A 24976-nucleotide genomic window follows, 5' to 3' on the forward strand; every position below is an offset into this window, starting at 1 on the left:
TTTTTACTTATCTTTATTTACTTTATCTTGTATTGTTGCCTCAATGTGGCTGTTGAGGAACCAAGCCTTATTTTACTGTTACTGTTGTACAATAAGATGTAATAAAAGTCATATAAAACAGGAGCCATCTCTTTAGCCTAGTGTGTGGGGATGTAATCGGTTGCCAGAAAGTAATTATCCCTATTCAAGGCTCAACACTGACAGGCGATGTGCTGATTTAATGAATAAGATTGTATTAATTCAATCAGAAGACATTGCGTGTTGTAAGATGAGCTAACGTAACACGGAAATACGAAAACGCAAGTATAACCACTTACTTCAACTGTGAACACATCAATGCAAACAGGGTCTACGGAAACCAAAATAATCAGGGCTTTTGATAGAATTTTAATTGCAGCATAGTGTTACATTTTCTTCTGTGTTGCATTCGTCACTTTATAGTTTTGAAAGGTTAAAAAACATAATATAAACATAACGAGGATTATTCAGAGGTTTGGAGTTCAACACGACATGATTGGCTGTGGATATTCAACCATCCAATTATCCATCCACAATTTCAAATGCAAGTTACCACTTGCCGCATTGAATACTTTATAGGAAGTTAAGCACATCACTCTTGATAGGCCACAGCAGAGGGCAGTAAAGTAATGGACCAGGGCATGTCGGTAGAAGTGAACGGGAACTGGGCTGTTGTTCAAACCGCGGTTGGGGGTACAGGCTGTCTCCAAATCAGACTAGGCATGATCAACCCTTTCCACTGCAACATAATAACTCTTTTTGTCATCCAAACAATGCCAACCGATGGGTCCGATCTCACAATCTGCACAGATGAGATATTTGATGCGTCCTACGTCGTTGGTGAAGCCCACGTTCTCGAACGTGTACATGTCGTCCACCAGCCAGTGTGCTGAGAGGTTGTCCCCGGAGCCCTCCGTCAGACTCGGGGCCTTCTTGTTCCTCATGGGGGGCAGGAACAGCTGAAGAGGAGGGCACAGCAATATAAATCCTTAGTAGGCCTCAGAGGGATATTTTGTTAATCCATACTTACATTTACATTCAAAGTATTTGGCAGACGCTTTTAACCAAAGCAACTTACGATATGTAAATTTGTCATAAGAAAGAAACAATATATTTCTGTCGGTACAGTTTAAACCTCAAACAAGATAAAACAGGCAAGAATTCATTCCTAAAAGTGAGAAAAATATGCATTTAATTGAAGGAGGGTGCATTGTATTGTGTGGACAGAAGTGCACAGTTCTTTGATTTGGTAAAGGCTGCTGATACAGGGCATTAAACATTAAAACAATTTCAGACCATGTGATAACGTGTTGAATGTTGCAATGGGATAACAGTACCTCTTTCTCCGAATAAACGGCCATTCCTGGACAAAGGACCTTGGACCCGCAGCGCTGACACAGAACCGACTTGAGGTTCTTCCCATCCTCAGACACCAGCTCAGAGCGAGTACAACACTCCTTGGACTCCACGCTGGATTCCTCTTTGTCCATCTCGACACCTGACAAAATGCACATTTCACCAATTGACAGTCTATTTAGCTCCTGTTGTATTTTATTATAACCCATAAACAAGGAGCTCCACTTCGAGACTCACCCCAGAGAGCTCACAGGGGAATAATGATCTCCGGGAAGAATGATACGAGGAGCTGGCTGTCGACAAGACGGCGCGTCGAGGCAGATCCCTATATATAAACAAATATATATAACTTATGTATTATGTATATATTATGTGATATATGTAAGAGTCTCTGGTCAGTGATCATACGAGGACTCACAACCGCTCTGATGAGTGATGCTGGCTCGTTCTTTAGCTAATGCCACGTCAGGTTGGACATCTTAGAATATTGTGAGTGTCGCGAAGGAAGCAGGCCAAAAGATTCGATGTCAATAAAATGTCCAAGGTTAGATTAATGCGTATAAAATGTTTTAAGATAAATTATGCTAAACAAGGGCTGGGATCTGAGGTTGCTAGCTGTAGCGCTAGCTAAATAAACTCGTCCGGAAACAAGACGACACTGAAAGGTTCCTACTTTCCATTCATGCTACAGACATTGATTACGCAATGTGCCCTGACTCAAAGTCAACAACCTGACCTACACACACAATAATGTGTTGGCTCTTATGAAATATCATATTTTGCATACTTTAAAATGATGATTATAAACTAGCCCAAACGGCAATGACTAATCTACTTGTTTTGTCCCCATAGTCAGTCTACTCTACTCTACATGTACTAAACCCCTATTCCAAAATGTCCTGCATCTGTACTGTCTAACCCCTACCTGCTTCTTAATGTCCGGTCTCTGTACTGTCTCACCCCCACCTGCTCCTTAATGACCTGTCTAACCCCTACCTGCTCCTCAATGACCGGTCTCTTTACTGTCCAACCTCTACCAGCTCCTTAATTACCTGTCTATGATTTCACCTCAAGTTTCTTTGTATTAAAACGGCTGCTTAATAACTAGTAATACTGAGGAGACATAAAAGTGCAAGCCTTCAATGCTCCAGTTTGCAAATTGATATGTAATTACCACATTTATATTGTTAACAGCGATAAGTACAACACAAAGCCCTCTAAAAAAATCATTCTTTAAATGATGCAGATATAAAATAAACTTTTGACACCAATAAGTATCTGCATAAACAGAACATACAAGAAAAGAGTGATACAAATAAATGACCAACAAATTAAAGAATTGACAGGTTTTCCCATCAATAAATATTTATTATGTTTACATTTCAGTGAAATGCATGATAATCATCCAACTTTCTACACAGAACATTACACAAAGACACGAACACACATTTTAGTCATTGTAATAAAGCTCAAGATTGACCTAAAAAAGGAGTCTTAGCAAACAGCAGTTGATACAACCTATCAATGGAGTTCTAAGTTTGATTATCATTTTACTGGATATATGGAAAAGAAAAGGAAATAAAATCAAAATCCTAGAAGCTCCCTTAATGTGAGATAGGCCATTTTATTTCAAAACATTACCATTGGACTAAGGCAAAGGAATACTATAAGATTATATTATACATACCACATGGATAATCCCATACAGTGAATTTAATGCTTGAATAATTTATAAAAGGTGCAGTAAATATGAACACCTAAAATTGCATTTGAGTAATAGAATCTGAATGGATCACGCTGAAGATTTAAGTTGACCTATTCAGTGGTTTCCTTTGTGCGTAGCCTATATTCCTGATAATCAGTCATTTTTCCCATTGAGTTCTATATCGTATTTTCTTGGAAGCTTTAAACATTTTGCATGTAGTTGCAAAACAATAAACAATTATGATCGTAATGTGAATTACCTAAAAAATGTCTCTAGCCCAGCAACATGTAAAGGAAATTCTAAAAATGTCAGTATAAAAGTCGAGCGATGAAGGAAACCCACATCGTAAAGTATCCCATGTATATATGTTGGAGATTGTATCGGAGAGGGTTTTGAAAAAACATTTTCTGAATACATTTAATTCAATCTGTCTGATGAGCACTTTAAGCTGATTGCATTCGGTTCAGTTCCCCTCGGGAGATGGACGGGCCGGGGTGGGGGGGTTTAGTGGAGAGCTACACATCTTAAGTCAAATAACAAAAGCGTTGCACCCTACCAAGACACTCCCAGACAATTATATAGGCCCCAAATAGAAAGAACTTGGTGTGTGCAGAGGAGCCCAGCAGGGTTGGACACTGACACAAACAAAAGAACAGGAATGGTTTACAGTGTGAGCATGATTATGCGGTTTGCATATTCACTGTTCAACAACTCATGTTGCATCCGTGTGCATTTACCACAGTCTACATTGTAGGATTGAAAAGGAGAACTTAAATCCAGTAAATAAGTAGAGTACACAAGTGTCCACCAACGAGGAAAATATCATGATGGGGTCAACCCATTTGGTGGGTCTAAACTTATAGAGCTTAAAGCTCCGTAATAATTAAAACATCTGGTTGGGGTTACCCTGTTTAGGTCGTGTCCATTTACTCAAAGGGGGCAAAGAAAGGTGTCGAAACAGAACAGGACAAACGACCAGAAAACCCACACAGGATGGGAGCAAATCATGTGTACAGAATGGTGCAAGGTGAACATTTTGAAATCCAGCAGCATGTATTTTTTAAACATCCGGGCGTGTTTCGAGCATCGAGACAAACCAAGACGGCGCTCTACAGTAGGGTGTCATCTGTGCATCCCCCCTCCAGGCCGTAGCGGAACTCTTGGAGGTTGGAGACCCCGTAGAAGTGGACGCAGGCGGCCGCCACCACCAGAACATGGAATATCTGATGGGAGTGAAACTGTGGAGAGAACAGAGCTGGCTTAGAACACACTTCCCCTGCGCTTGGAGCACAAATTAAAAGCATAATACATGATTATCTTGTATCATCAAAAAAATATATAATTGGATAAAAGCATTTGAAAGATCTCTCTCTCTCTCTCACACACACTCACACTCACACACACACACACACACACACACACTTTACATTACAAACGTACCCAGATGTCACACTTCCCGGGGAAGTAGCGCTCCGGGATCCTGGCTGCGTACAGCCCTGCCCCAGTGATGTACATGGCTCCCATCAGGTAGAACCAGCCCATCTGGCCCACCGTGGTGGCCTTCACGAAGCCCTCCTCGATGGTAAAGTGCATGGTTGGCACGATGCCGCTGAGCCCCAAGCCCATGAACACGCCTGGGGGAGGGGGACGACACGCAGCCAAAGATTTAGAGGTTACCCCAAAGCGCACACACTGACAAAAAACAAACTCAACGATAATTACAAATGTTTCACTCCTATATGGAAAATAAAAATCTTCTTTTTTTAATAAAAGCCATTTTTTTTTCAAAACATTACCATTGGACTAAGGCAAAGGAATACTATAAGATCATATTATATAATACATGCTTTATGCATAAATTATGCTGGTTCTAGTTATAACTACAAATGTTTGACGCCTGACTCTCATCAAAAGTCCCACTCCATGTTTAGCCGTCGTTAATCATTCCCCAGGTGAGCGGATGCGTAAAGGGGGTACCTGCTCTGGTGGGCCTGTGACGAGGTGTGGAGAAGCGGTCCCACTGGGCCACGATGATGGCGGCGATGCCCAGGACGCACACGATGGTGAGGTAGATGAGGCGGGGCTGGGGGGAGCAGTAGAAGGAGTAGTAGAGCCACGGCACGAAGGAGCCCATGATGAGCAGAGCGATGCCCGAGTAGTCCAGTCTGAGGAGACAGGAGGTAAAGAACGTAAAGAACACAGTCGTTTACTGGGCCTGTCCAACATGTAAATGTCTGTAATGTCATTCTACTCTGCTAACACATGTGTACATTGAATAAATAGGCAGCAACTTGAATTCAAAGAACAGAAATGTGTTGTGATAACAGGAGCTGGGTAAAAACACAGAGAGCTTTGTAAAAACACAGAGAGCTTTGTAAAAACACAGAGAGCCTTGTAAAAAAAACCAAAGCTTTGTGAAAACCCACATAGCTTTGTAAAAAACCCCAAATCAGTGTAAAAAAACAGAGCTATGTAAAATCACAAAGAACTGTGTCAAAAACCAGAGAGCTGTGTAAAATCACAAAGAGCTTTGTAAAAACACACAGAGCTGTGCAAAAAACATGCAAAGCCGCGTAGAAACACAGGTAGCTGCGAAACGTACTTGGAGAAGGTGCGAGACACTTTCTCGGAGTGGCAGTACACGGTGTGGAAGAGCCAGGAGAAGCTGAGACACAGGACGGCGCCCAGGAAGAACATCCCGAACACCACCTTCTCTTGCAGCGGGGCCATGAAGTACACGTTGGGTCTCAGCAGGGTCAGCGTCCCCAGGCAGATGAACATGATCAGCCCTGCAGGTCACAAACCACTTCATCACCGCTGCTCTAACAACACTCATGCACATGGAGATAGATCCTTTAACCCATCAGCAGTTGGGTCCGATATGTGCCTAAATGCTCTGCTTCAACAGGGCACCGAGTTCTAGAAGATCCATCCTGCTGTTCAAAGAGCGGCCCTTTACATGAGCCCATGACAACACACGGGTCAGACTCACCCACTAAGTGGGTCCAGATGTTGCCGGTCTCTGTGTGAATTCTGAAGATGCTGCCGAAGCAGGCGCGGAACGAGGGCATGGGCGGTCTGTGTCCGTGCAAGAGGTAGTCGTTGTCCTTCAGCCACTCCGGGAGCACGTGGAAGGGGATGACCCTCCAGCGGCCCTCCCAGACCTGAGGAACGCCGGTCGTTAGTCACAGAGCTCCTCAAGGTAGTAAACAATCAGACCGTTTCACCAGTCAGCCGAGACAACAGGTGAGCAGGTGAGTCAGAGTTCATTCATAGCGACGCCCGTCTTTTAAGGCCGCAGCACGGGCAAAAGTCAAACCACAGCCTTCACCTTGTGGGACAATAAAGTTAATCTTTATCTTCTTAAATCTAAAACAGGCCAGCCTAGTTTAACAGCCTGACATCTGGTTCACTCCCCAACGTCCTTTATGAATCACAAAAACCGACCCGACTTAACAAGAGTACATTTCAGTGCATTGGTGGTGTTTCTAATAGTGTATCAAATACATTTAAGATTGACATTTGTTATTAGGGGTGAGCTACGGGTGTATGATGTTGAAAGACCCGACACACCCAATGACCCATCGTTCCATCCCTGATGATGTGTCTAAGTGCATCAATAGATGTATATCAAACTGTTGTTAACTGCAAAAGCACTCGGTCATTACTTTGTGAACGAACTCCTCCATCTTCTCCATGGCATGGTGCGCCTGGAGAGGCAAGGTGAGCACCTCTCCCACCTCGTCGTCGTCCTCGTCATCCTCGCCCAGCATGGCCGCCCCCTTCAACACACACCGAGAACCATGACACCCGGGCCGATCGCATTTGTATTTTCTGTAAACAGTCGTGGACACACTCTAGCCGGGTCTCACCTCGGTGTGCAGGCCTTTAGAACCCGTGGGTCTTCCCCCTTCCTCTAGCAGCGGTCCCAGCTCCATCAGAGCCACGTCGGGGACCTGGGAGTCCTCTGAGATCCGGCAGTCTGCATCGCTGGCAGATCCGTTTCGGCCTGACATAGGAAGGCTGCCTGATGACTTATTCAGAGCCTGTATTCCGCCGGGCGGTCCTGGACGACTTCTGCCAGAGCCGTAAACAAACAAGCAGGGATCAGTGAAAGCTGATTAAAAAAGAAAAATGACAAAATTAAACGGGCTATAAATAAAACAGCCGGTGATGCCTTTCCTGATCTTGACTCTAGTGGATAGTTCAAATCAAAACCACCAGCAAAGCTGATGCATTTGAATGTGTTAACTAGATAGGCTTGCAATAAAAATATGTATGGAATAGTTTGACAAATAGCTGCAAATTACAATAAACCGGAGAGTTATGATAATAAAACAGAAATTTATGCCAATAAACCAAAAAGTGATGCCAATAAACCAGAAAGTGATCAAAGGAGCACTTTCCAGTGAACAAGGTACGACAATAACACGGGACGGGTTGTTGTCGCACCTTCCTCACTGGAGACTGTCGGCTCCTTCGATCACTTTTTGCTTTAATGTCATCACTTTGTTGACGTGCTCTATAGATACCACACGTTGTGGTACGTCTGATCTCACCCGTCGGTGAATGTGTTGTCCGTGTTATTTGATGTGGTGCTAGCCTCGTTACCTCGCAGCTAGCCTGTCCTGCAGCCGACGGAGGGGCGCGCAGATCTCAATCTTTAGGAACCCGGCGCACTACTAAACATTTCTAGTTCACCCAAACGCGTTCACGTAGACGGATGGAAGTGTGCTAAAGGGCAGTTGTTACCTGATAAGGTAGCGTACACACCAGGTACATGAATTATCAATAACGAAATAGGATCTTTGCGGAAGTGAGAACGCTTCCGCGAAGATGAGAGCGACGCGTATCAAAGTAAGAGTCCCGTGGTCCACAGCTGGGAGGAGACTATCGACACATGACAAAATAAGAGCTATACGACGCACTTTTTGCAATACAATGTACAATCATCCATTTTTTTTACGTTTTAATGTCTCTTCCTTGTCGTATTAGTATGTTTTAAATGGCTACATTATGTATTTCCACCTCCTTAATTTGCTGTTGTGGATCATGGTTTGTGCGTGTCGGTGAAATAAGATGGATTCAGCTTTTATCTATGAAATACTCGTTTATAAAGTCAATTAAATAAACATAGTTAAACATTGTGCCACGGTTTCATTTTATTGATATTTTTTTACAACACGGTAAATATATAAAAACTACTTTTCTAGCATCATCTCTAAACTCCTACAGCAACAAAATAAATACAACTTATAAAAACACAAGTAAAGAAGCATTAATAAGGTAACAATGTATTTTCTTTTTTTACACCTATATACACTGTACTCATCAGAGATTGTAAATTCTGGTTACAGTCTTTTACATTCAGCTCAATGTATTTATGTACGTTTAAAACATTGACGGGTCCAGTGGTGTGAATCCTAATAAATTAAGGAATAAATAGCATTCTGGAAGACACATGTCGTTCGGTCATGGTCATGTCAAACATCCACTCACAGAATGTACCTTGTCTAAACCCTTAGTGTCTGTGAAGTCTTCGTAAAGTTTTTTTTTACAGATTCTCAATCTGCATATCTTATTCTTTATCAGGCTTCATCGGGAGGTGAAATAATTTCATACCATGCATTGTATTTTCACTATAAAGATCCATGCAGATTTATTGAACTAGTATGTTGGGAAGATTTCCACGGTTTGGATGCATGAACCAAGGACCCAAAATGCGAGGGGCAGAATTCATATTATACTGATTATACCTTCCATTTCTTTAATTTTACCTAAAGTGTTTGCGGTCAATATTAATATAAATGACTTGATTTTGGTGTAGAAATATTCCAAAAGTGAATGTGAGTATCTCTGCTATCAGTCATGTAGGATAATAATATCAGACCACAATAACATCGCTCTACCGAGTTAGTTTAGGAATGGAATAAAGAACAACTAAACATTTGATTGCCATGATTGTTAAGTCACATTATCTAAATTTCATATTTTCAGTGATTATATTACACGCATTCTGTATGCTATGACATACCTATAATAAACTACAACTAGTTACCATGGAGAAGCAGGCATTGCCCTAAGGCCTTCGGCAGATCAACTATCCATCTGTCAGGTTTCATTCCCCAGGAATTACGATTGTTAGGAAGTCAAATCATCTGAAACGTCATGTAGAAAAAAAAATAAACAGCGACTACATCATGCCCGGACTCCCACAGCTCAGCGCATAGGAAGCGTCTTCTCTCCTGGTCTGCGAACACCGTGGGGGTCCCGCGTGGGCCCTCAGACCTGACTGACAGCCCTCGAGAAGTCCTCTGCGAGCCAGCGTCGGGGCCCCTCGTCCAGGGGCCACTGCTGGGCTTGGGGTTTCAGGACCTATTGATCAGATGCACGGCAATTAGAATCTGCTTTTTAATACGTTTCAATCTTAACATTACTTATCTTGTTGGATATAAAACAAAATGTAATTGTATCACCTAGCTCAGTGGTTCTAAAATGGGGGTACTTTGGAGTACTGAAGGGGGGAAATAAATAAAAATAATAATTCATTCTTGGAAGCTAGACAAAAGAGATTAGAGAGAAGTTAGCCAACAGAGGAGAAATTAGGGGAGTAATTAGCCAACAGTTGCATGAAGAACAGGTCCATGTTTCTCACTACTTTTAATGTTCATGTTTACAGAGCCAAATATAACATACATACATTATTTATGTTCATTTTATTAATTTACTCCCAACATTTTTTTGTGCCGGTGAAGAGGGTACTCAGCTGATAAAATATCTTAGGAGGTACGGTACACTAGTAGAATCAGTTTGAGAACCACTGATCTAGCTTATTCAATCATCATTCATCTACTCATTCAATCATCATTCATCTACTCATTCAATCATCATTCATCTACTCATTCAATCATAATTCATCTACGCATTCAATCATTTTTCATCTATTCATTCAACCATCGCACATATATTCAATCAACCATCTTTCATCTATTCTTTCAATCATCTTTCATATATTCATTCAATCATCTTTCATATATTCATTCAATCATCTTTCATATATTCAGTCAATCATCATTCATCTACTCATTCAATCATCATTCATCTAATCATCTTTCATGCATTCATTCAATCATCTTTCATATATTCAGTCAATCATTATTCATCTACTCATTCAATCCTCTTTCCTCCATTAGTGGGTTCTCTCCTGACCTGCTCCTGATACCTTTGATTGTGGGCGAGGGGGGACCCCCAGTCCGGTACCGCCTTCACGCGGACCGCCCCCTGCCGGTCCAGGGAGCGGGGACGCGGCGCTCTGAGCTGGTTCCGGTGGTGCCAGGACTTGAGCTGGTCGTCCACCAGCACGCGGGGGCGGGGGCCCCCGTCGGACCGGTAGCGCTGGGGCTCCCACAGCGACGGGGTGCGGGCGAGCCTCCCCTCCTGGGGGGCCCGCCGGGGGCCCGTCACAGAGGGGGCCTCGGCGTACATGTAGTCCCGTCTGTTGTTGGGAGCGGCCTGGGGGCCGTGGTACCCCCGGGACAGGTCCAGGTTCCGGGCGTACGCCACGTCCCCGGGGTAGTGGTGGGGGTTGGAGCTGGGACCAGACTGGTAGCGGGGGGGGCCCTGGTGGTAGAGGCCGGACCCCTGGAAGGCATGCACGCCGGGCACGCCTTGGGGGCCCGGGTGCTGGAAGGGTCTGGCTCTGGGGAAGTCCCTCTGCGGCTCCTGGCAGACGGAGCCCGACCGCGGGGTGGAGCAGTGGTCCGAGTAGCCGTCCTCAGAGTTCGCCTGGTTTCCACGGAAGGGGGGGTACCCCCTGGGGGTCTCTGGGGGTCCATAGTGGCCTGGAGGGTACCCCCTAGTGGTCTCTGGGGGTCCATAGTGGCCTAGAGGGTACCTACTGGTCTCTGGGGGTCCATAGTGGCCTGGAGCGTACCTAGTGGTCTCTGGGGGTCCATAGTGGCCTTGAGGGTACCCCCTTGTGCTCTCTGGGGGTCCATAGTGGCCTTGAGGGTACCCCCTTGTGCTCTCTGGGGGTCCATAGTGGCCTTGAGGGTACCTAGTGGTCTCTGGGGGTCCATAGTGGCCTTGAGGGTACCCCCTTGTGCTCTCTGGGGGTCCATAGTGGCCTTGAGGGTACCTAGTGGTCTCTGGGGGTCCATAGTGGCCTTGAGGGTACCCCCTTGTGCTCTCTGGTGGTCCATAATGGCCTGGAGGGTACCTCATGGTCTCTGGTGGTCCATATTGTCCTTCAGGGTTCCTAGTGGTCTCTGGGGGGCCATAGCGGTCTGTAAGGTTCTCTGGGGGTCCATAGAGTCCTTCAGGGTACCCCCGAGTGGACTCTGGGACTGTGGATCCATACTGGTTCACAGGGTTCTCCCCGGCGTTCTCCGGAGTTCCATAGTGGCTTGCAGGACTCCCTCCCGCGGTCTCTGGTTCTATGGGTTCATACTGGTCGGCAGGGTTCTGTGGGGAACCATACTGGTCCGCAGGGTTCTGTTGGGAACCATACTGGTCGGCAGGGTTCTCTGGTGTTCCACACTGGTCAGCAGGGTTATCTGGTGTTCCATACTGGTCTTCAGGGTTCTGTGGGGAACCATACTGGTATGCAGGGTTCTGTGGTGAACCATACTGGTATGCAGGGTTCTGTGGTGAGCCATACTGGTCGGCAGGGTTCCCCCCAGCAGTGTCTGGCGTTGTGACAGAGCAGTCCGTCAGGCGTCTCCTGGCAGATCGCGGGCGACCTCTTCTCTCCTCCAGGGGAGCTTCAGGGTTGGAGATCCTGTGAAGAAAGGCAGGAGTTGATTTTTTAAACATTTAGCACATTTGGAGTTTAAATATGTGTAGCTGGTGGGGTCATGGGGTCGATGGGGTCGTGGGGTCATGGCTGTGGACCCTACCTGAGGGAGAGGTGTCGATGGAGGCGTGGCTCCGGATTAGTAGGGCTGCCATTGGCCAGGCGGTCACACAGCTGCAGCTGGGCCAGCTGCTGTGGCAGGCTGGGGTTTCCAAGGCAGGCTTCCAGGGGCGGGAGGACCTGGCTGGAGGCGGGGCTACTAGACCACCCAGGAGGGAGAAGAAGAGCTTAGTGAGGGTGTGACGGAGAGGGGATCTCATCAAGGGTGACACAAGGCATGGCGCACAGCACGCCTGAACCACCGGTCTCTGAGAAATAAAGTATCATCTCATCCTCCTGGATACATTTTCGATGACAATTAAGAACCATAGTATCTAAAATAATTAGAATAAAATGTGAAGTGCATTTTATAGCGTATATATAATGTGTACTTTCTAGAGCTGTCAGTTAAACGCGTTATTAACGGCGTTAACGCAAACCAAATTTAACGGCGTTAAATTTTTTATCGCGCGATTAACGCAATTATTTTATAAAAAAAAAAAAAAAAAAACTTTTTTTTTTTTTTTTTTCCTTTGGCTCAAAACAAAGAAGCAGTAGCCTGACTGCTATGTTCAAATGACATTTGTTCAAAGCAGTCGTTTAATTGCACTATAGGCTCTTTTTTTGTATCGTCCTGTTTTGATCAGTGTATATGCCAATGTTGTTATCATTAAAAATCATTTGCACAAGGCAAGCCGATGCACTTCACCATGTTGATAAGAGAATTAAAATGAGAAGAATTATGGGACAAAAAAATCAAGGGATATTTAGCATAGAAAAAGAATTTGTGATTAATCGCGATTAATTAGAGTTAACTATGACATTAATGCGATTAATCACGATTAAATATTTTAATCGCTTGACAGCTCTAGTACTTTCCTTAAAATCGACATAAAGAGTAAAGTAAACACCAGACCAAAAAAAAACAAAAAAAACACTAGAACACGAATGACCAGCAGAGGGAGCCAGTGAGCCGAGGAGCCTTGGTACCTGGCCGCGCTCTTCGTGCTGGAGCGGTTCTTCTTGGTCTTCTGGAAGGGCTGGTCCAGGCTGGACTCCGACCAGGGGGAGGGCTGAATGGGCGGGGCCTCAGACTCGGGGTTGGAGGAGAAGCTCAGCATGGAGTCCAGCCCCGGGGAGCCGGCTCTCCCGGGCGTGAGCAGGCCCGGAGGGAGCTGGCTGGGGCTGAGCAGGCTGGGGGTGCGCCTGATTTGCGTGTGGTGGCTCAGGGTGCGTCGGATGGGCGTGAGCTGGCTCGGCGTGCGTTTGACCGGCGGCGTGCGAGGCTGCGTGGCCATGGGGAAGGACACGAGGGAGGAGTTGGCGCTGGAGGGGGGAGACGACGCGTGGAAGGACTGAGGGAGGGGGTCCTGCTCCTGACCCGGAGGTCCCGAGGACGGCAGCGGAGGAGGGAGCACCTCTACGGGAAGGACGACAACGACGTTACCACGACGACCACCACATCAACGTGGGTCGAACCCCACGGCACAAAAACTTAAAAAACTTCCAACCGTTTCATGTTCACTGCAGCGCGGACAGAATCCGAAGGGACAACATGTGGTACTGATATCAAAATGAGCTCGTCGAAATCATACCTTCATCAAGGAGCGGCGAATCCGACAGAGAACTGTCGTCTGAATTCCCGAGCTCTGGAAAGCAGAATACTTTGTTTCAATAACACTGGCACAGATTTAAAAGACTCAAAAAGATTTTTCAGGACATTTATCTAATCATTTGAAGCAATGAAGTATCTAAAATAATATAGCCTACAGAAATAAATACATACAATTAAAGAACCTAAATAAAATAACCTAAATAGTTCCAGGGAATATTTTTCAAAATTTTTTCTAAAATCGGTAAAACCAAAATGTAAAAAACATGTTTGCTTTCTTTTGATGCAAATTTCAAATGTGAATAGAGTGTATTCCAAAAAGTCAATCTGAAGGGCACTTTAGAACATGTTTGATTGTTAAAGTCGATCTTAAGGGCACTTTAAAACATGTTTGATTGTTGAAGTCGATCTTAAAGGCACTTTAAAACATGTTTGATTGTAAAAGTCAATCTTAAGGACACTTTAAAACATGTTTGATTGTTAAAGTCGATCTTAAAGGCACTTTAAAACATGTTTGATTGTTGAAGTCGATCTTAAAGGCACTTTAAAACATGTTTGATTGTTAAAGTCATTCTTAAGGGCACTTTAAAACATGTTTGATTGTTAAAGTCATTCTTAAGGGCACTTTAAAACATGTTTGATTGTTAAAGTCATTCTTAAGGGCACTTTAAAACATGTTTGATTGTTAAAGTCATTCTTAAGGGCACTTTAAAACATGTTTGATTGTTGAAGTCGATCTTAAAAGGCACTTTAAAACATGTTTGATTGTGCCCTGCAGGGGGGGTTCGAACTCCTACCTTGGAGGGGAACATTGAAAGCAGGCAGCGGTGAGGAGCGGCCATGTTGGAGGCGGAGCCGGAAGGCCGTCTCCTGCAGCTCCTTCACCCTCTTCTCCTCCCGCTTGCACTGCTGCAGCCGGCTCTTCCTCACCGCCTTGTTCTGGTGCTCCTCTCGGCACAGCCGCCGCGCCGCCTCGTAGATCTTCAGCTGCAGGGCCAGCTCCGAGTCCACCAGGCTCAGAGGGGAGACCTGCTGCCAGGGCCAGACACACGCATCAGCAGCACATTGTGGTGGTGTCATGGTGTGGATAGTGATGGTAACATGTTGTAGATAGTGATGGTAACAGGTTGTGGATAGTGATGTTAACATGTTGTAGATAGTGATGGTAACATGTTGTAGATAGTGATGGTAACATGTTGTAGATAGTGATGGTAACATGTTGTGGATAGGGTTGGTAACATGTTGTGGATAGTGATGGTAACATGTTGTGGATAGTGCTGGTAACATGGTGTGGATAGTGATGATAACATGGTGTGGATAGTGATGGTAACATGAGGTGGATAGTGGTGGTAACATGGTGTGGATAGTGATGATAACATGGTGTGGATAGTGATGGTAACATGGTGTGGATAGTGATGGTAACATGTTGTGGATAGTGATGGTAACATGTTGTGGATAGTGATGGTAACATGTTGTAGATAGTGATGGTAACATGTTGTAGATAGTGATGGTAACATGTTGTGGATAGGGTTGGTAACATGTTGTGGATAGTGATGGTAACATGTTGTGGATAGTGATGATAACATGGTGTGGATAGTGATGGTAACATGGTGTGGATAGTGATGGTAACATGTTGTGGATAGTGATGGTAACATGGTGTGGATAGTGATGGTAACATGTTGTGGATAGTGGTGGTAACATGGTGTGGATAGTGATGATAACATGGTGTGGATAGTGATGGTAACATGTTGTGGATAGTGATGGTAACATGTTGTGGATAGTGGTGGTAACATGGTGTGGATAGTGGTGGTAACATGGTGTGGATAGTGATGGTAACATGTTGTGGATAGTGGTGGTAACATGGTGTGGATAGGGTTAGTCTCTGGGGCTGAAGGGGACCTTTACCTCCTGTCCGCTGGGGATGCTTTGCACGTCCAACTGAAACGAGGCTCCGATCCGCCGTCGGACCTTGGGGGGCGACTCTCCATGAGACAGGGGGTAGTCTGCCGACAGCTCGCCCGTCAGCTCCTAACAGGTAACAGGTCGACACAACGCCGCTCATTATTCAACCGGAACTTCATCCCAACAGTGTTTGTGTGTGCGGCATGGGGACCAGGAGTTAGAGGCGGACTGGCTGGTAACCGGTAGGCTGCTAGTTTGATCCCCGGCTCCTCCTAGCTGAGTGTTGAGGTGTCTCTGAGCGAGACCCCTCACCCTAACGGCCGCCGACGAGCTGGCGGTCGCCTTTACGTGGTGGACACCGACGTCGACGTGTTTGCATGTGGCCATGAATGGATGAATGTTGAATGCAATATTGTGAAGCGCTTTGAGCGGCCACTGGTTAGAAAGGCGCCGTTAGAAAGTCAATTGACCATTTAAATAGATGGATACACCTAGGGGATTTGGCCGGTGTGTTGTGGCCCCTGGTTAAGGGTCCTCACAGTCTACGCCGAGAAGTGAATCCAGCCCTGATTTCGGTTCCTCTCCTCCATGGTGCACACGTGCTCTGAGATCAGCCGGCCGACAGCCTTTGTATTCCAAACAAGGCTCCAGGAGCCCACGTAGCTGTACCTCTGTTCTGTTGCGTAAGATCATATGAACGGCCCTGGCCAGGTAGTTGTCTCCCATAGTCGTCACTGACTTGGAGACGGAGAGACGAGAGATAGAAATCGAACCGTTGGAATATCTTCAATCTGAAGAATCCTATTCAAGACGTGTCGAGGCATACCAGATATTTGAGGGATCTGTTGCACAATATCGCTGCGAGTATCACCTTTCACAAGCTATGTTCCAGGGCTCCCATTGCTATGTAACAGGACATACCGCGACACCGAAACAAACCCCCACGGATGCACGTATTGCACTACCGCGTTTAATTCAGTTTTCATTCGAGTGGAGTCTTCAAAACCCCCCAGGCTGTGAGGCACGCTCCAGGGGAAGTGTTGCTCACGGTCTCCCTTCATCCCCGTCACCGGAGCATTTGTCATGAGATCCTTCCATTAGCTGGTCGGCGTGTCCGGACAGGACCGCCCCACCCCCGCGCCGTTGACACCCCAGCGCAGTGCCAGAGGTTTTCTCCTCCTCAGCCACTAAAACGGAACCCAGAAGTCCCCGGGGCGGAACGAGGGTCTTCGCATAGCTGAGGTGCTGCAGATGAGGCACCTGAGGTTATTTGATTTGTTTGAGCTGATGTAAGCCGGATTCTTCACTCATATGTTTGCAAGTATATATGCATGGTGAATTTAGAACAAACTTCCCTGAGAATTGTATTCAGTAGCCCGTCAGTGATTGTTTTTTTAAGGATTAAATGTAACTTTCACTATCTCACTGATCTAAATGAGAGATATTGGGAGTGGGGGCTTGTCCAGGAAATACCAAAGAGACAGACGCAAGGCTTTTCAAAAAAAGGCAGAGAAAGACTTAAAGATCCTTCCTATAAAGAAACAAAACCCTTTCATTCAGTGCAATTACTTCCTCCATCTGTAAGCAATACAAGGAAGAGTTTGTGCGTGTGGGAGAATATCAATTACACTTCTCTCTCTCCACAGTCCACAGGAGAAGGCTTTAGTATGGCCCACAGCCCTTGAATGTGTATCAGCTTGCCTGATGACTGTACATCCTGTGCAACCGTTTAGGACGAGCAGATCAAACCCACTAACTGTATCCAATCTGCCTTACGTCTCACTCTGCCCAGCGCGGCGGACTAACAGGTTTACTCACGGCCTCTCGGATGCACAGCTTCTTGAGCTCCTGAAGGCAGAGCTGCAGCCGCCCCTGGAGTGACTGGTGCTTCAGCTTCATGGCCCGGGTGTGGGTGGTCACATCCTTGGTGGTGGTGGTGGTGGTGGGGCTGTCGGAACCTGGAAGGGGCAACCGCAGGACGTCAGAACGGGAGGACTTCATCACATGATGATGGTGATGATGATGATGATGAGGAGGAAGGAACTTTTAATCAGGGCCGAATGGGGGTGTGAGAATGTGCTTATTGAATGAGTCTCACCAGTTGGTTTCGTTCTGAAAACTAAATGGTTGAAAAAGTGAAAGAAGAAGTATTTTAGTCAAATCTTTTGGGTGACTTTTTGGAAAATGTTTATTAATGGATGACAACCTAAAAATAAATGTTGAAGCAATGCGATGGCTCAAGTTAAGTTATAAATCGCCTGGTTTCATTTCCTCTTGCAGTAAACCGCTTCTCTAAGGTCATGCGTCTGGCTGAAGCTGGCCGTCTCCGATGACTAATGACGTTTGGATTATCAGATTTAAGACACCATTATATGAGGTTCCACCTCTACTGGTTCTGCCATCACCCTGCCAGGAACAAAGGTGTGACAGACAAACAGAAACCCGTCTGGACAAATGCCTTGCTCAAAGGGTAATTCCTCATTATGGAAGGCAGGTCGATGAGCTGGACAGCTTAAGAAAAGGACACATAAATGCTAGTATTGATCAATGAGGCTCTCCCTTGTCAAATATCCAGTCTATACTAATCGTCCTGGGATCAAAGTCTGACCCAAAATCCATTCAGCAGAGGTCCCTCAAAAAACTAACCACGGCTTCTGACTGGAGATCATTAAGAGGTTGCTGTTGCTGGTAAATATAAACCAATTCCATACCGATTGGTCAAACATATGCATCCCAGGAATGCCATGGCAGTGAAAAAAGTATTAAGCACTTGTTACATTTACTCAGGATTCCATTCTCCCTGACGTGTCAGGGTGCATTCATTGGCAGGTCTCTAGAGTTATTGTTTACTTCAACGCACAAAGACACATTCAGAATAAGCAACAAATACCATTTGTTAGGGTCACAATGGGCTACGCGCATCTCCACTAAGGCCCTGCCCAGCTAGAGCTCTCACATGACCGCTTTCCTCCCTCTGACAGCCATAGAATCACCGGCTCCCCAGTGTCCCAGATGACTACCAGGGTCAGAGACAGGACTGGCTGTGAGGAGCGGACGTGTGGCCAATAAAGATAATATTCATGTCAATATTATTAACACAATACTGATATGGAAATGCCATACGGACGGTTTCTCCAAGCACATGGAAAAAGTGTGTTAGTGAGTGAGCGAGCGAGCGAGTGACCGAGCAAAAGTGTGCATGTTGCTTTAATAAGTAACATTTTTATTCATGTGCTGAAAACATCCTCCCTCAAAAACGAAAAAAATGGATACAGTCAAGGCCGCCTCAGCTCCGGCCTTGAGTCGCAGTGGAAGGTGACGAGGCTAATCCATGAAGGAACACGACCGTGGCAGTGGGTTCAGAGGTCTTACCGGAGTGGAGGATGATGCCACTGTCCGTGTCGCTCATCTCCCCGTTCCCCTCCATGGTGGGGGGTGTCCTGGCCGGTCAGGGGAGGAGACGCAGGCTTCTGGCCCGCCTCACCATGCCCCGTCGGGGGCTACAAAGGACAGCTCCCGGTTTCCCAGAGTCACGGTTGGTTCGTCTACCGGCACCGCATGCCTGGGAACCAATGAGAAGAGCCAGAGTCCTTATTTTTAGCGCTCTTCCTTTGTGAATGATTTGCTTAATGCAACCCTTTGGATCTACCGGCTCCAACTGATTTACGGCCCCCGTCCTGCGGGCAGAGTGAATAAAATGGAGCAGGGAGGTTTGTATCACCACAGGCAAAAGGCCCACACGTCAAACCCAATGCCTTTTGACCCCGGGCCCACACGTGTCAAAACAACATTCCCAAGGATCAACAACACAGAACCAACATAGCTTCTTCTTCCTCCTGGTTGTCCTGTTTGATGCTCTGTGAGTATAACTGTATCAGAGTTCTGGTCATGTCAGGGGGCGCCCCGGTGGCTCACAGGTTAGAGCACGTACCGTCTTGGGGTCGGCTTAGCTCAGGAGGTAGACCAGTTGTCTCGTAACCGAAAGGTTGCTAGTTCGATCCCCAGCTCCTCCTAGCTGAGTGTTGATGTGTCCCTGAGCAAGACACTTATAACCCTAACTGCTCCTGACGAGCTGGCTGTCGCCTTGCATGGTTGACTCTGCCGTCGGTGTGTCAATGTGTGTATTAACCGATGTAAGTCGCTTTGGATAAAAGCGTCTAGCTAAATGCCGTAATATAGGCTCAGCGCTGGTCGCGACGACCTGAGTTTGAATCCGTCCCGTGGTCCTTTGCTGCATGTCCTCCCCTCGATTTCCCACACCTTCCTATCGATCACTCTATAATAAAGCATAAAAATGCAAAAAAAAAAAATCTCTAAAGAGTTCAGGTCATGTCTGTGCGGATTGATCCAACGATGACTGGTGTCCAGCCACCGTCACCCTGTGGGTGGGGTGAGCGGTTTAGGTCATAGTCTACCCAGGAGTGAGTACACACGCCCGTCACTCCTTACAGTCTGAGCGGTTTCCTGTGGCTACTTGCCCTGAAACTCTGACATCACCCGAGCGCCGCTATCTCAGCGGCAGCGATAACCACCTGACTGCTACGATGCGTGAGACGCAGCTCAGGGGAAAATAGACTTGAGGAACGGCGGGTTGATTATTAACCGCCTCCCTCCGTGGGTCTGTGTGGAGGGCTCAGACTGAGCGTCTAGGCTCATTGTTTGGGAGATTCCTTCGCTCCCCCCCTCTCCATTCATACGGCGGAATCAATTGTATATTCTAAAAGTCAAGTCTAACTAATTAACTAACCAGATTTTAAAGGAAGCAGTGATTCATTCAAATGCCAAAATGTATTTTCTATTATCTATGAGATGTTCCTTTTAGCTTGTGAAGCCAGTATAACTTATGATTTTTGATTCTGTAAACTAAAAAGAGTAAATAGTGATTATAAAAAACACATTTACACTGGGGTCACTTCCATTAAAAAACAAAACTAAAAGTACACAAATACTTAAAAAACACTAATACTTTAAAGACATGTGACAGTGAGTCAGATACAAATGTTTTCAGATAGAAATGTACTTATTGTTAACGCCGCGGTTTCTCAAATCACTTTATGAACAACTGTATGAAGCGCCCAAAAGCACTTGCCTATGAGCTGTGATTGATCAACATGAGCGAACCCACTTAGACTCACTCACTGATTCCCTCAGATCCTCCGATGCTTTGCATACAATGCAGACAGTGAGCTAATGGCAGCTCGAACCCAAACCCACTGCCTCTACCCCCATGAAAACAGACACACACACACACACACACACACACCAGTTAGGTTAACCCATGGAATACCTAAACAAGAGGCACTTACATTAAAGAGAAGGGTAGAGTCAGAGCACCATAGATACAGCCTCCTGGCTCAGTCCTGCCTAGCATAGAGTGTGAGTGTGCGTTGTGGGAGGATGTCGGGAGACTCACCTACTCTGGTGACTCGCCCACTAGGAGTGGCCCTGGGTCAATCTCAAATAGCTCAGCTGTTGTGTTTGAGCATGAAACACTGTCAACATTAACCAAGATAATGACACATTTCATTTCACTCCCTAGTGCGCTGAAATGTGAAACCGCAGGAATTGCTTGGCGGCGCCATTAGCGACTGAAACAGGGGTACTTGAATGATAAGTATGCCAATCGCACCCATGAGCCAGAGCAGGGAAAGCATCTCACACTGTGAGGTTAATACGTGTTTACCAGCCCGGTGCTACTGAATATTGAGGAGCAGATAACAACCAGAGCTACTGCAATCTGTGAGTTGATTTCCTTGATACCAGGTGTATCTCAAACTATCAACAACCACTCAATCCTAATGGCACTGACTCGCTAGTCACCTAGTCGTCGCTAGTCATCCCCCCCCCACCCCAGGTCGTAGGTCAATCTTCTTCATTTTACAAGCCCAAGACAAAAGGAAGCTTGTATTCCGTTCCCTCTTTCTGCAGCTGCTCAGCCAATCAACTGTCAACAGAATATGCAACGCAAAATCTACTGCCATCTCCTGGACTTCAACAAGTGACCTTTTAGTGAACTGGAAACTCAATCGTGGAACGACCCATCCCGGACCCCAGTTCCGTTACGATCAAAGCACATCATTTTTTACACCCGCCGTTTGAAATGTGCAGAAGCACGGCCGTCCATTTCACCAATACCGCGGCCACGCCGTCATGTGGCGTCCGCACAATTCGCGGCGTCCGCACCTGCTCGGCCCGGCGCCTCGCTCGCATTCACTGGGAATCCTCGTATTCATTCCGGCTTTCCAGGAATGTCTGCGCTCAAGACCCTCACAACAAGGCCCCCGTGATTCCCAGACACATCTCGGGTGACATGGCACCAGAGCGAGGGCCGGCCGCACACACACTCTGGAGGACTGACTTCTCCTCGCTCAGCTCCAGATCCAGGCCGGTGGAAGCCCGCTCATAATGAGTGCTGGGTTCATCTGACAACATGAACGGGTTTCAGCATGCACTAAGGCTGATCGGACCCTCATTGTGTTTCACCCGGTTGGGTTACTACAGAAAAGGTTAAACACAACACTCATGAAGAGTTGGTCTTGCATAACATTTTCTATAGAAACACCTGATGGGGATTTTATTTCTCTAAATCAGCCTAATTTTATTTAGGAATCGCGAGTCAACAAACAAACTTTGACCTCCACAAATATGCTTCGGCCAAAACGGTGAACATTATAAATAGGCTCACGCAGAACCATAAGATGGAGGAAGATGGCTCTCTAGACTGTGTGGAACCCCCTCTAGACTCTATGGAACCCTGTCTAGACTCTATGGAACCCTCTCTAGACTCTATGGAACCCTCTCTAGACTCTATGGAACCCTCTGACTACTTCACTAATCCCATTGTCTCGTGAGGTATGCAAAAGGCACAAATCTGGCCACGACTACGAACCATGGATTGTTCCTAAAGGTTGGACACAGAGAGGACTCCTGCATACACGTGTGTAAGTGTGCCTGAGGGAGAAGGTACAGCCACCCAGAAAGGCTTGCATGTGATAAATGTGTTGCGTGTATTGTGGGGAGGCGATTTCGCTGAAGAATCAAAATAGCATGTCGGCGGGGGAGTAGCGTTATGGAATGTGTCCCCACCCTGCTTCACAGCAGGAACACCGCGCCTGCTCCGTCACCTAGGAGGCTGGCCCCGCACCACCTAATCTTCTGGGAAGAAAGGGGCTCCAGTATGGAGTCTAGCGACTGCATTAGAAAGTAGCTTTAGTTTGTGGCCGTCAAGGTTGGCTTATGCAAACCAGGAACCCCGAAGAGACGGAGGGCATTGCAAATGCATTAAAATGACTGGGAAAACATTCTTTAAATATTCCTGGAGCGCAGTCTACCACGAGCGGGCCGCTGTCTCCACAGACAGACGGACAGACCGGCGGGTTACCAGCCTGCAGCTGATATATAAGGCCTGTTTATCTTCTAGAACAATGCATCATTTGCAGAGCGACCAATGTGTTTGTGACCAATGCATTAAAGAAAATGCATACACCGAATGCATTAAACGCTTTCAACTATAAGAAAACATTTTGTAGAAGGCACGTAGGAGTAAGTAAGACAACTAGCTGACATTACATATATGCAAGGGTGCAGAGAGTAAACACTTTCATTATGTCCAATTAGCTGGTCTATCTTGTGATGCAATGCTTTTTACGTAATGATGATAAGTGACAACTTTTATAGTACAAAGTAGTAGAAAAACTAAATCCGTTTTTGGAGGTCCATAATAAGATCATATCCCTGGGTGAGATTGAGATGCTTCAAGTCTTTTGACTTGCAGCATAAGCTCAAAAGACTCATTTTTAAAAAGCTCTGTAGTTCAGCAAAGTACATACTGCTGGATGATAATAGTTGTTGTGATGAAATAGTTTCCCAACATAGGTTGGGAACTGTCTGTCTCCTTGTTTCTAACAGACAAGCCTGTTTGTTACAACCGATCCTGAAACAACAATAACATGGGCTCAATGTAAACAGTCAAAGAGGATGTTGGACAACAATAACTTTGCCACCCCTTAACTTCCCTTGCTGGAGACGGCATTGAGACGCTGATCACTGGCACAGTAAATATCTAAACTTCATGTACATGTGATGGGACAACCAGTAAACCGGCCAAAAACACAAGTCTACTGCGAGACAATGATGATCAAGTGTCCTTAAAACTTCACACAAAACGTTAACAAAACCAGTATATACAGAAACCGTAGTATAGGCACAGATGGGAGCATGGCTCTGGTTACCCAGCATGCTGATGGTCATTCAGTGAATCTCTGCTCTCCGCTAACTGGGCGGACTGGAAACTTTTTCAAACTCCGTTGCAAACAGACTGCAGGAAGAGTCTCTGCACCGCATGTTAACAATGCATATCTGCTCATAACTGCAGACCTCCAAAACCCCTAGGAGTGAGTAGTTTTGCACTTACCTTAAACAATCTGCTACCTAGCCCTCCGAGGAGCTACTAGCCTCTTCTGGTCCAAGCTGCTCCGGATCCCGGAGTGTTGAAGTCCAGCTCGGGTTTTACTGGCGGCTCGGACCGGAGTTAAGAACGCAGAGCACGAATTCGCTGGACTGGCTTTTACTTTTCAGTGGAGGCGTAAAGTATGAAAGATGAATAAAGTATAAAAGCGCTTATTTTTAAATTAAATCGAGTTTGGGCAAGGTTAGCCCAGCATACCTCGCCTGGGAGCGGAGAGCCTGGATGTTGAGGACTGGAGGTCTGGTCCCGGGCTGAGATGCCACAGTACTGGGCAAGCAGCACGTCGAGGGCGTCTTGCGTGGTGGTGGGGAGGTGTAGACCTCAAACAGGGTGGAGGTGTAGACTATAACAGGGTGGAGGTGTAGACCTATAACAGGGTGGAGGTGTAGACCTATAACAGGGTGGAGGTGTAGACTATAACAGGGTGGAGGTGTAGACTATAACAGGGTGGAGGTGTAGACCTATAACAGGGTGGAGGTGTAGACTATAACAGGGTGGAGGTGTAGACTATAACAGGGTGGAGGTGTAGACCTATAATAACAGGGTGGAGGTGTAGACTATAACAGGGTGGAGGTGTAGACTATAACAACACTTTAGGGTGTATTTGATTCAGTCCGTTTTTCCCACTAGTGAATAAATCATTGATTTGATACAAGTACAAACGTGATTAGATTACAGAGGAGGATAATTGTTCTGTGTATTTCTGCAAGGGCTGATGAATCATGTGTTATGCAATTTGAGTCTAAGTGACAGCAACAACTTTAATCAACTCTTACTAAGTCAACAATTGAATGCTATATATATATATATATATATATATATATATATATATATATATATATATATATATATATATATATATATATATATATATATATATATATATATATATATTCATGAACATGAAATTAAATTAAATAATTTATAAAGCTTAATTCAGGTATTAGCATAAACTTTAATTGATGAAAATACCTGAATAAAGCTTATTGATCGTTCTTGCATAGGGCTACTAGAATATGCGTT

The 24976-nt window shown here is 45.8% G+C and overlaps 3 protein-coding genes across 13 annotated transcripts; all 3 read right to left on the reverse strand.

The window, feature by feature from the left end:
• Window positions 1-364: 364 nt before the first annotated feature.
• rabif (RAB interacting factor) lies at window positions 365-2069 on the reverse strand. Its single transcript, XM_030373750.1, has 4 exons — window positions 1793-2069; window positions 1612-1699; window positions 1356-1516; window positions 365-977 (listed from the first exon to the last, which is right to left on the reverse strand). Exons 3-4 carry the CDS (start codon window positions 1506-1508, stop codon window positions 735-737), a joined length of 396 nt encoding a protein of 131 aa, XP_030229610.1. The 5' UTR covers window positions 1509-1516; window positions 1612-1699; window positions 1793-2069; the 3' UTR covers window positions 365-734.
• Window positions 2070-2705: 636 nt separating this feature from the next.
• adipor1a (adiponectin receptor 1a) lies at window positions 2706-7961 on the reverse strand. 3 transcript variants are annotated; one of them, XM_030373747.1, is made up of 8 exons: window positions 7691-7961; window positions 6952-7156; window positions 6748-6861; window positions 6072-6243; window positions 5682-5868; window positions 5057-5244; window positions 4520-4713; window positions 2706-4317 (listed from the first exon to the last, which is right to left on the reverse strand). In XM_030373747.1, the coding sequence occupies exons 2-8, from the start codon at window positions 7093-7095 to the stop codon at window positions 4189-4191; spliced, it is 1128 nt and encodes a 375-aa protein (XP_030229607.1). In that variant the 5' UTR covers window positions 7096-7156; window positions 7691-7961; the 3' UTR covers window positions 2706-4188. The 3 variants fall into 3 exon arrangements, with proteins under 3 accessions (XP_030229607.1, XP_030229608.1, XP_030229609.1); XM_030373748.1 differs by having other exon boundaries at window positions 7639-7934; XM_030373749.1 differs by having other exon boundaries at window positions 7832-7908.
• Window positions 7962-8216: 255 nt separating this feature from the next.
• On the reverse strand, window positions 8217-24214 carry inavab (innate immunity activator b). 9 transcript variants are annotated; one of them, XM_030375578.1, is made up of 11 exons: window positions 23900-24214; window positions 18859-19048; window positions 17585-17605; window positions 17305-17444; window positions 15490-15612; window positions 14382-14616; window positions 13568-13621; window positions 12963-13392; window positions 11977-12132; window positions 10289-11858; window positions 8217-9454 (listed from the first exon to the last, which is right to left on the reverse strand). In XM_030375578.1, the coding sequence occupies exons 2-11, from the start codon at window positions 18911-18913 to the stop codon at window positions 9362-9364; spliced, it is 2877 nt and encodes a 958-aa protein (XP_030231438.1). In that variant the 5' UTR covers window positions 18914-19048; window positions 23900-24214; the 3' UTR covers window positions 8217-9361. The 9 variants fall into 9 exon arrangements, with proteins under 9 accessions (XP_030231438.1, XP_030231439.1, XP_030231440.1 ...); XM_030375579.1 differs by lacking the exon at window positions 23900-24214 and adding an exon at window positions 20793-20894 and having other exon boundaries at window positions 14382-14613; XM_030375580.1 differs by lacking the exon at window positions 23900-24214 and adding an exon at window positions 20793-20894 and having other exon boundaries at window positions 11977-12129.
• Window positions 24215-24976: the final 762 nt, after the last annotated feature.

This window comes from Gadus morhua, chromosome 13 (assembly GCF_902167405.1).
Source record: "Gadus morhua chromosome 13, gadMor3.0, whole genome shotgun sequence".
NCBI lineage: Eukaryota > Metazoa > Chordata > Actinopteri > Gadiformes > Gadidae > Gadus > Gadus morhua.